Source organism: Choristoneura fumiferana, chromosome 29 (assembly GCF_025370935.1).
Source record: "Choristoneura fumiferana chromosome 29, NRCan_CFum_1, whole genome shotgun sequence".
Taxonomy (NCBI): Eukaryota; Metazoa; Arthropoda; class Insecta; order Lepidoptera; family Tortricidae; genus Choristoneura; species Choristoneura fumiferana.
In genome coordinates, this window is record NC_133500.1 from 2,535,183 (window position 1) to 2,546,949 (window position 11,767).

Here is an 11,767-nt window from a genome sequence, read left to right on the forward strand (position 1 = left end):
GGAAGTATCTTGGGGCCCCTACTCTTTCTAATTTATATCAATGATCTACCAGATGTTTCTGGTCATGAATACACTCTATTCGCTGACGATATCTCAGTGATCGTACCAAAACCTAAATCTATGAATAGTTACGAATATAATAATGACATAAATAATACAATTTTTAAAATAATCAAATGGCTGAAATGTAATAATCTAAAGGTAAATATAAATAAGACGACATATATTCAATTCCACAGTAACCGGAGGTCAAAAACAAAATCTAACACTAAGGTATGACAACAACATCATAGCTGAAGCCAATCAAACGAAGTTTTTGGGAATAATCATAGATGATATATGCTCATGGAAACCACATATTGATAACATCTGTAGTAGATTGAACAGATTTGCTTATGCTTTATGGCGTTTATGTAAAGTGGCGAATAAGGAAATAGCAATCCAGGCTTATCACGGCTATGTGTGTTCCATACTTAGATATGGAATTCTGATTTGGGGCAATTCGACGCATATAAATCGCGTCTTTATTGCCCAAAAACAATGTATTCGTGGCATTTGTAATGTCTCTCGTTTCACCTCCTGTCGGCCACTTTTTAGAAATTTGAAACTTTTGACAGTTCCATCATTGTACATATATGAGTTATGCGTCTTTGTAAAAACTCATCCTGAATTATTTTCTAAGACTAGTGAAGTATGGGCTTACACTACTCGTTACCCGAACAAACTATCCTTACCTAGAATTAAGACTAAATTATTTAAGCGTAATTGTTTTCCTATGGCGATCCGAGTTTTCAACAAATTGCCCAAATTATTTCAGAATTTAACGTGTAATGAATTTAAGCATAAACTTCGGAGGTGGCTTCAGGAGCAATGTTTTTATTCGGTGAAGGAGTATATGGAATTTAAACAGGCTTAATGCATATTCCAAATTGTTGATTCCAAATACGAAATTCTGACATTGACTGAATTTATAGATTTTACCCTGACATGTACAATTATGGTATTAATATAATTCTGTTTGAACATGGTTTTATTCTGATTGTAATGATTTTTATTGATTGTATTGCACAGACGGTGTAAAATAATGCGTGCATATATATGTCCACCGATTTAGATGGCTTTATCTTGTTTGACATTCTCATTAATTTTTTAGTTTAGTATACTATTACTACTATTGAATAAAATTGACATCCTAATAAATTCTTCACTAAATTATAACTGACATATTGTATACATTTTTAATTATTATCATTATTATGAAATTAATTCTTAATATTATATTCTTGATTATATAGGTCTAAATATATGAATACTTAATGTCAACTACTTAGAATCTTTTGATACAAACTAGGGAGTCCTTATTGTTGCATGTGCTGCATGTATCAAAAAATAATATTTGCATGACTTATACAGTCTAAATGTATGAAACAAAAATTCCTATAACATCATATACCTAACTATAATGTACTACATTTACCGCAAATAAATTTCATTTCATTTCATTTCATTTCCCATGACATGTTCAGACAAGTTAGGCATGTGAAAATCTGAGGTCGGTGATTTAGTCACCCAGTCACAGGTAGGGTCTTTTGACTTAGTTAGTAATTATTACCTAATAAAATTGTGTTAAAATTGTATACTCAATACTTTATGTGTCACTCTCCGTTTTTTCGCCTGCCATGGAAACATGTTTTACAGATATAAATATTAATTTATAACACAAAAATATCTTACCAATAGTACCCTGGCTTCATCTTTCACTTTCCCTGCCAGTGTTGCCCACTGTTCTCCACTCAAACAGGGTAAAATGGCATTAAAGTCGTAAATATCACATCCACTGTCAGTCCGCACGTCCACTTTAATGTTGCCATACTTCAGATTGAGACACTTCAGTCTCGAAAAACTTACACAAAGTTGCAGGAAGGATTTCATTAGAGGGGGGTTCTGAAATGATAAGAATAATATCAGTATATTTACACACACAACTTTATCCTGTTAAAATACTAACAATTGGATAGCTCTCTATCACATGGCGATGTGAAAAAACTAAGGTCATTTTTATTTCGCCTCTATGACTCCTAAGGAAAATGTCTACCAAATTTCAAGTCTCTAGCTTTAGAAGTTTAGGTTGTGTGTTGCCTATTGTCTGTGTGTATTCAGTTAATCAGTGTAGATTTAACTATTTGACATCAGTTACTTTGATTTTATTTCCAGATTTATCTTACTTTAGTTTGCCATAGGCGTTAAAGTTAAGATTTGCATGGAAAGTAACTTACATAGTTTAGTTTCAGCACACACTCTCCCAGTTTCTTTAAGCATTCATTCTCGAATTTTCGGTAAGAATTCCAAAAGTCCTCGGCAATATGGCGCGGGACCGTGTGGTCCGCCATTTTGCTGTTCTCGAAGAAACTTGACAAGATGGCCGACAGGACTTCACATAATGTTATGATAGATGGACCTGTAAAGTTATTTTTGTGTAGAAAAAACTCACAGATAAATAGATTTTTAGAAATAAATCATATTTAACAAAAATCTTAAAATTTTATGTGGTGGAAGGGGCATTAGCTGGACTCACTATAACAGGGAGCCAAAACTCAAATGTTGGCAATGGCTATTGCTAGAGTTTGGTAGTTTTACTGATATTTTATGAGTAGATTAAAAAAAATCTGGTAGATGAGAACTCCTTGTGACACTTTTTTTTGTTTGGCAATGGAACCCTATTTCATAACAAAAAATCACTTACTGACAAAACCTTCTTCCAGCATCATGAGGCAGTGTATTTCAAAGTCCTTTTGTAACGACACAAGCAGCTCACTGTTTTGTCTGAACATCAACTCTGAAGTCCATTTTCCATACATATCCACACATTCTTTGGGCATCACATCATTGCCTGTGATTATTTTACTTTTAATTTTCTCAGAGTCATCTTTTTTCTGAATCAAACCAAATTGCTCAGTGTTGCTAGCTTCTAAAATCAGCTTTACATTTGGTAGTATTTGAGTGATAAATGAAGTGCCTCGGCTAAGTTTGAATAAAGTTTGTAGCAGACATTTTAACATAGAAGTATATGTTTCCATGATGGCTGAGCTATTCTTTTTGGCTGCCATTATTGGTGGTAATATTTGGTCCATTTTTTGTTCAATTAGCATTGGATCTAATTTTAATGCTGTATTTATAATATTCATAGTAGTTTTATCTGGTTTCCCTTCTAACTTTAAAAGCCCCATCAACACTCCTTGTATGAACATGGAGAAGTTCTTTCTAGTTTCCGCTTTAGATATTTTTTCACCAAAAGTATCTGTTAGTCTGGTGGTGATGTCAACTTCATTTTGGAGCAATATTTTAAGCATTCTCAAAAATATGCTCCTTTTGATTTTGTCATTGTTTTCTTCGAAAATGATAGAAGGCATTGCACTGTTTGGAGTTAAGTAATTTTGTGGCATGTTCAATGAATTACTGACCATAATGTAGAAGGCGAAAATAAGTTGATTTTCGCCTTGGAAACAACTGACAAAAACATCCACAAAGTTGCATAGAAAATTGTGATCCTTAGAAGTGCGATTGTTTGGGAATTCAAAGAATGCACTCATAATTTTCAGTACAGACTGAATATTGTCTCCTTTTTCAGCAATCAAGTCATCAATATTGTCTTTTCTGATCAAAGTTTGTAAGAAGCTTACGAAGAAAGATTTTTTATTAACTGGAAACAGTATGTTTTGACAGACTTCTATGATAGAATTATGATTGTCAGTGTCTAATAAACCAAATATTGTCTCCAAATTCTTACCATCCAAGAACTTGATGATAAATTCCAATTTCTTCTTGGACTCTTTGTAGTGTTTAACAAGGTTTTTTAGTATTCTTTGAATGAGAGCATTTGTTTTGGTTCGGTCTTCATTCTGTGTACTCAAATTTTGCAGAAGTGTCACTGATATTATTAAATTTTCATCAATATGCTCAGTCACTTGTTTTGATATTTTTTCATTTTCAACAAAATCGAGGATTGATTGAACTTCTTCAAGTTTAAGTGGATTGCACTGAACAAATTCTGATACAATCTGAAAAAGTTTGAATGAAAAGTAAAAAATCTTATATGGCATGGCTAATATAAATTACACACACACACACACACAAACATCATACCTGTATTCCCAAATGGGGTAGGCAGAGCACATGAAACATTACCCCTTCAAAGCCACTTTTAGCCAGTTTAGGTTTTAAGTTTGACAAAAATGGTACAATAGTGACAGGTTGCTAGCCTGTCGCCTACGGTATACCTTAACCTATATCCTCAGTTGCCTCTTACTACATCCACGGAAGAAATGGAGAGGTGTAATTCTAACCCGATACCACACGGGAATTACAATATAAATTAAAAACTATTTATTCTTACACAGAAGTAAAAAATCATGTAAATAAATAATAATTCAACAGTGAAAGGCTAATTGATCTAAGTAGTTTTTTGAGATATTGTGTTATATATCAACAGGATACAAGGTCTACTCTCTTACTTAGAAAGAATTAAATATATACAAAAGCCAGAATATGCATCATCTTAATATTGAGGTGCAAAGTTACGTAGATAAACATAGGTCTGCTATCACCAAAAAATTTAACAACCCACCCAGAAGCATCTTAGCACTATCCAGATTTATCCTAGTTTAGAGAATGCTAGGATGCTTCTAGGCGGGTTGTTACGAATTTTTTTGAAAATCCATATAGATGGCAACCATAGGTGAAGGTTAAGAAGCCAACAAATTTAAACTATACCTGTATCAATTTGCTTTTTAAGTCACTACTCAGGCCATCACCAGCACTAAGCCAGCCGGTTATACTCTTCAGCTCCCCGCCATTGAGTTTATTGAGCTTCGTGAGACCGTTCAGCCATTCTGCGACAACTCTTTCCTTAGGAGCCGCTGGGAAGTAGTGAGAATGCACTACGTTTCTTGCTAAGCAAAGACGCTTCGGAAGTGCAGTTGTATCATCTTCTAGACGCCGTTTCAACTCTGTAATATGTATAAACACACTGATAAATCACTGTATTGTATGTAGATGCGATTTCACGTGCTTGTATCAAGTGGGAACATCGAAAATTTGATTTGTTTTTGGGGTTAATCTGTAAGTTTTATTCTAGTTAATTCTGTGTGAATGCTTACCGTTTAAAGGATTAAGTGACATTTTAACGTAGGTACGCTTAAATTAGTTGAACATTTGCTGATATTAAAGTGAATAAGTGCACAATTGATACAATATAAGAATTGAACACATGTATTTGACACACGTGCGCTTGTTGTTATGAGCGTTTCAATAGTGTATTAAAACCTTGTGTCACTTTTATTTTTTATGAATTAGAATTATTTTTATTTGCTATGCGCTCATTTTAACTATCAGTGTTAAATTATAGAAATATATTAAAAATAGTTTTTTATAAACAGTTACAAATCATTGTACTTTATGAGTGCTTCTTCCTACAAAAAGCACATTATATTTTTCACTTGCAGTATCAAAACGTTTATTGAAAGTGTCAAAGTGACATATTATATAATCATTGCCACATCATAAAACCAAACTGTTCCAGTCACGGATAAAACTATTTAAAATAAAATAAAAAATCGCTCCGTCAATAATGTTTTAACAATAAATCTATAATGAGAGCTTATAAAAAGAAGGCAAGTGAAGGAGATAAAGTTTTACTAGTTTGCCACTAGAATAGTTCTTTTTTTCTCTGTCTAACATAAGAAAAAAACCATAGAATAAGTTAATAACATTTTATTTTTTTAAATAAATATTTAAAAAGCCTGATTTTCGAAACTAACATTTTAATTAGGTTAAAGTCCGAGTGCTGGACACGCTAATGCCCAATAGACGACACCCTGCTGCCATCTCTATTGCTAGTGACATAAGATTAAAGATGCCAACTACCGGGACAGCGACAAGCACTCGTACGTTTAACTTACATAGCTAGCAGTTAACTACCTGCTTATATTGTAAAACAGTATCACGAGACGAGAGTACCTACGCCTACATAAAAATGGATAGGTAGCAAGGATCTCGTGGAACTTGTATCTATGCCGGATATTATGATCCTTAATTCGCGTCCATGAACCGCTTTTAGCATTGTAAAGCTGCTTTTATGTTGAGAGTTAAACAGGCATTGTAAAAAGGGGTTAGCAGTTAATGAAGAACTCGTGTAAACAGGAGGCCAAGGTCTGGCCGGGAGTTTTATGCTTTTAACTTGCTTTTAAGTGTAATCCGGATAAAGAAAATCTGCAATTGTAGGTTAACTTAATATATTTATACGCCCGACATTTATTTGTAAAAAATTGTATACTTATCTTTATTGTACATAATACATATGAAAATAACAGTTAATAAAACCAATAGATAATAAAAAAATAAGTTGCAAGCCTGGGCGTAAAATTCGTCTCTTGCACAATTTTATTCTCTTTCCCAAAAAATCCGCCCTTATTCCTTAGAAGCAGAATGTGCAATGAGGGCTATCGTTTTTTGTCTCACTAGATGGCGCACTGTTGCGTGAGGTTTTTAAGTATGGCTTTCAAAGTCTGTTGTGTGAAAACAAAGTTTAGATAAAAATCATATTTAATACACCTTAAAACCGTACCGTAAAAATATCGAGCATGCCACAGTGTTGCATAGTCTCCGTTTTGTTCGGAAAAAAGGGAGGACAAAGGTTTCCGAAAGACAAAACTGTCTCAAAACACAGACATTCATGGCCCCGGAACGCATATTTGCCATAATTAATTTCAGATATTGCAAAATATTCACAAAATTATTCTAATTTTAAATAAACCCGCGTAGCTCACTCAAAAACTATGAGATTTAACATTTCGGAGACCTCTAGTGGCGAATTCATAAGCGATAGCCCTCATTGTATAGGGCCCATAACCTCGTGAAGTAAAAAAATGCAGCTCGTATATTACGGTCGGTTGCCAAAAAAAAAAATAGTATTAGTGTGTGCGTATTCAGTAGGAACAATGACGTAGGTATTCAGGGTGCTGATGGGGCTGCCGCATCATTGCAGTGCCTCAGCGATGTTTGTTGAGTCGCAGGTCGACGGCTTTGCGGCTATTATTCGAAAGAGGTGCGCCTCCTTACAAAGCTGATGGCGCGGTAGCCCTAGCAGCGTCCTGCAGGGCTACTACGAAACTCGAAACTCGAAGTTCGTGTCGTGCGGTTCCTCTGACACTTATACTATTTAATATGAGAGCGAGAGAGACCGCACGACACGAACTTCGAGTTTCAAGTTTCGTAGTAGCCCTGCTGGCAGCGCTAGCTATTACTTATTCTGTGGCCCTAGGTATATCCGACAGGTGGGATGTGGGATGCTCCAATGATGTGTAAAGCAACACGGTCTCGGTTAATTATTACTTGTTTTTACAAGTTTTTATTTAGTTTCTTGCAAGTTAAATTCGACCAACTTCCAGTACTTAGTCGGATCGACTTGTAATTTGGCATACTTGTGTAAATTGCGTGACAATACAATAATCTAGTAGTGACATCCTGGTAGTCCAGCCAGGATTGTCTTCACAGGACGGAAATCTTCCACGGTTAGTGGCATCGACTTGAAATTTGGTATGCAAATGTAGTTAGGGCTGTGGTTTGGGTGACAATAAAATTACAGTCAACAAAAAGTACAGTCAGGAAAAAAAGCTTGTATTAAAAATGTCATTTTTACCAGAAACTTATTAATATTATTTTATTTAATGAGTATTCCTTTCTTTTTCTTTCTTTTGTATACTAACCCAACCCCCTATGGCTCCTGTTCGTAATAATTTAATTTAGCTCAGTTTCAAAATGCCTTGTGCAAGGTCCGCCCGGATTGCTACCACCATCTTGCTCGCTAATCCTGCCGTGAAGCAGCAGTGCTTGCACTGTTCTTTCGGCGCGGAGAGTAAGACAGCCGGTGAAATTACTGGCACGTGAGGTATCCCATCTTAGGCCTTTAGGTTGGCAACGCATCTGCAATACCCCTGGTGTTGCAGATGTTTATGGGCGGTGGTGATCTCTTACCATCAGGAGACCCACCTGCTCGTTTGCCATCCAGTCGAAAAAAAAGGAACTGTCAAGTTTATACCAGTTTAAATTTAATCTAGATTTATTTTTCCCAGCAATTGGCAAATCAAATTTATTCAAGTGCGAGTGACTGACACACATTGTTAGACTAAAACAAAATCATCTGAACAATTAGACAAAACATTGTTTATAAGCTTTTACTTGGTGCAGCTTTTCAATAAGCTAGCAACATTTTCGGCACAAACTTGAAAAACCTTAACAGGGACCCTAAATTCTAGAGCCACACAGCCTATATATACGTCCCACAGCTGGGCACAGGCCTCCTCTCAGAATCAAACACCTTGGGCCAGTGGTTGCGCGGGTGGGTGGCTCTACTGGGTACTCTACCTACTCGTATTTACTTCAGCACTAATGAACAACGTTTTCGAATGCTTTTGTTGTCAAATCTATTGCCAAGAAGACAATATGTAACTGTAAGTGTTATATAATTAATGAATATATTATATATAACTAATCATGAAGCCGTGGTGGCCTAGTGGTTTGACCTCTCGCCTCTCAAGCAGAGGGTCGTGGGTTCAAACCCCGGCTCGCACCTCTGAGTTTTCGAAATCATGTCGGAATACATTTGAAATTTACCACGAATTGCGTGAAAAAACATCGTGAGGAAACCTGCACAAACCTGCGAAGCAATTCAATGGTGTGTGTGAAGTTCCAATCCGCACTGGGCCCGCGGGGGAACTATGGCCCAAGCCCTCTTGTTCTGAGAGGAGGCCTGTGCCCAGCAGTGGGACGTATATAGGCTGGGATGATGATGAATCATGAACAGCGGGATGTTTGGAAATACTTTATCCCGAATTGGCGAACTCTTACTTCAAATAGCGAATCTAAGAAGAAGCAGAAGTATTTAATGTTTCCCTGGTTTGATTTAAGCTCTCTTTAGGTTAAATAGTTAACTTCATTTTATTAGTTTAGTATACTATTCGAAATATATATAATATATATTCTTCTACTTTCTGCCTACACTCGGGCCGACATAGTTAATAGCCCGCGACTCTCTTACTCTACTTGGCGCCCCAATTTTCGAGGACGCTATTCCCTCAATTATAAATTCGAAATTAATCAATTTCCATAACTCTTCTGACCTACTTTTCAAAATTAGCCCTCATGTAGCAATTTACATTCTGCGGTTGTGTCTGTTTTCACCAAAATTTTTATACATCTTACGTTGCTGCTCCGTTTGGAAATTTCCCAACTTGACCTCATCTAATGATATTGTTTTAAAAGAAACTACCTGCAAAATACTTAATATTTCACATACTCCAACAAGTTGGACCCAGGCGAAATTTACCGATCAAATACGGTGGACTATGGATTCGTGCGACGTGGTTTTTATTTTACATTCTTTAGTAGGTAAGTATTCCTACTTGTTAAGTGTAATGCATAGGTAAGTATTCCTAAAGTCTAAATTGAATAAAGATATTTGACTTTGACTTTTTGTTCCAGGTATGAATTCAAAAATCGGCTCCCATTTCTATTTATTTATTTTCGGAGAACCAACAGCTTCAATTTACAGAGTAAACTTATTTTATAGTATCAATAAAGCCAATTATAGGATCTCACAAGTAGACACAAATTCTTAAATTTTAATTCGAATAAGAAACAACATGGCCGACCTTCATTTTACATCTTTATTTACCCGTATTATTTAGTTAATCCCATTCAATCAATCTAATGGACGCACACAATAAAAACGAAATGAAAAAGGTTGTCTTGAATATTTCTGAGATGAATTAAGATGGGCAATGAAAAATTCATGTTGCTAAGTGTGTTTTTACAAGCTTTTGTTTAGCTTGCAATTTTTGTATGGTAACAGTGGCGTAGAATGAACCATTTCGTTAAGAAATCTGGATAAGAGAAGCGAGAGGTTTACAAGGTGTTATAATTAAATATTTATAACTGAAAAACTGAAAGTAGTTTGTTCAGAATCGAAAGGAGGATCGATTGCACTAGGTATACTTTAAACAGGGTTGCGTTTTTTTGAAGTTGGTTAAAAAAACCTTCGACTGTAGGTATGTATTTTTTTTACTTTTTTAAATTCCGTTTATACTGTGCCCCGCCAAAAAGTATACAAATTCGACACGCTAGGCTAAATAAATGTTTTCGATAATTTGACTTGGGCCGTTTTTCTGTCAGCTTTGATTTTCATCAAATCTGATTGCAATGTATGACAATGATACTTCTGTCAATTTGTGCAATTTCAATTATGGCATTCAATAATCTGACAATTTTTTCAGAAGCATTAGTATACTTTTATCTAGTTCAATGTATAAATTGTAGCATTAGTAACTTTTATTTTATTAAATATGAGCCGTGGGAATCGAGTAGTTCCAGTGCCACGCTACTGGTATCTATTTAAGTAATTTATTAATGAAGTCAATAAGTCAGTATACTGTAATTTTGGTTTTATTTAATTTAGTATTATTTTATTACAATAAGTTTCTGATTTGATTAGTAATTTGCGATTTAGATGAATAAAATATTGAAAATAAAGTGCTGAAGTTAGTATACTGTTCGTCTCTAATCACGCAAGTCAATTTAATTTTTGTCTTTAATTTTACAGCTACTGCAAAGGGCATTGAACCTCATAGGAAAATATTCTAGCTTCTCTCTAAAGAGGTGAGAAAAGACAAAACAGAAACACAGCACTTACTACAGGAGGTGGTATGTAACGTGCCATTTTCCCTCAGCCAAAAGACTTCAAGCAATGATAACATCGATCATCGCGTTTGTCAAATTTGTGTGTCAGTTTTGTCATGTTTTGACATGAGTTTGTAGGAAGGTAACAGAAGAATAATGAAAAAAACCAGCGTCAGCGTCGATTAATATAGCAATGTGTAATAATCAGTTGAGCACACGCATGAGGCGTCAAATGATATAACTAGTTTCCTTCAGCACCTACTCAACAAACAGGCGCCCTATGAAGTGCAAAATTCGAACTTCTTGCCGTCCCGCTGACGCTATTATTATTATTTAATACGAGAGTGAGAGGGACGGTACGATTCGAACTTCGATTTTCGAATGTCGTAGTAGCCCCCAGTTCAATTTCGTGACCCCTTTACAATCACCATGTTACTTTCTGAAACTACTTACCTCTATAACGAGTTCGTGTTAAAGAAATCATCAAGACTTGTTTCACGAAACATAATTGCCTAATAATCATACTTATGTAGGTATGACTAATTTTAATCGATGCCGTATTAGGATGGTGCTTGATAATGCTTGATAGAGTAAGGGCGTCCAAATTCACTTTTGGACGCTCTGTTCGTAATATTTATTTATTTTTTGGCAATCATTTTAAAAGTAACTCCGGTCGTAAGTGGTTACAGAGTTAAAGAAATGAACGTGGCTCGATTACTTCTTCATAATACAAGTATGCATAGCTAAATGATATGCTATAATATTATATATTATAATAATATTATAATTTTTTTTTTATTCGACTGGATGGCAAACGGGCAAGTGGGTCTCCTGATGGTAAGAGATCACCACCGCCCATAAACATCTGGAACACCAGGGGTATTGCAGATGCGTTGCCAACCTAGAGGCCTAAGATGGGATACCTCAAGTGCCCGTAATTTCACCGGCTGTCTTATTATGATAATGCTATAATATTATTATGACACTCGTGTTTAATTAATTTTCACCTTTCATAGCAGAGGTTCACGCCTCACTG

At 35.4% G+C, this 11,767-nt stretch overlaps 1 protein-coding gene across 1 annotated transcript; it reads right to left on the reverse strand.

The window, feature by feature from the left end:
• Positions 1-1,358: 1,358 nt before the first annotated feature.
• On the reverse strand, positions 1,359-5,406 carry LOC141444058 (uncharacterized). Its single transcript, XM_074109494.1, has 6 exons — positions 5,157-5,406; positions 4,771-5,006; positions 2,744-4,058; positions 2,277-2,458; positions 1,735-1,944; positions 1,359-1,373 (listed from the first exon to the last, which is right to left on the reverse strand). The coding sequence occupies exons 1-6, from the start codon at positions 5,176-5,178 to the stop codon at positions 1,359-1,361; spliced, it is 1,980 nt and encodes a 659-aa protein (XP_073965595.1). The 5' UTR covers positions 5,179-5,406.
• Positions 5,407-11,767: the final 6,361 nt, after the last annotated feature.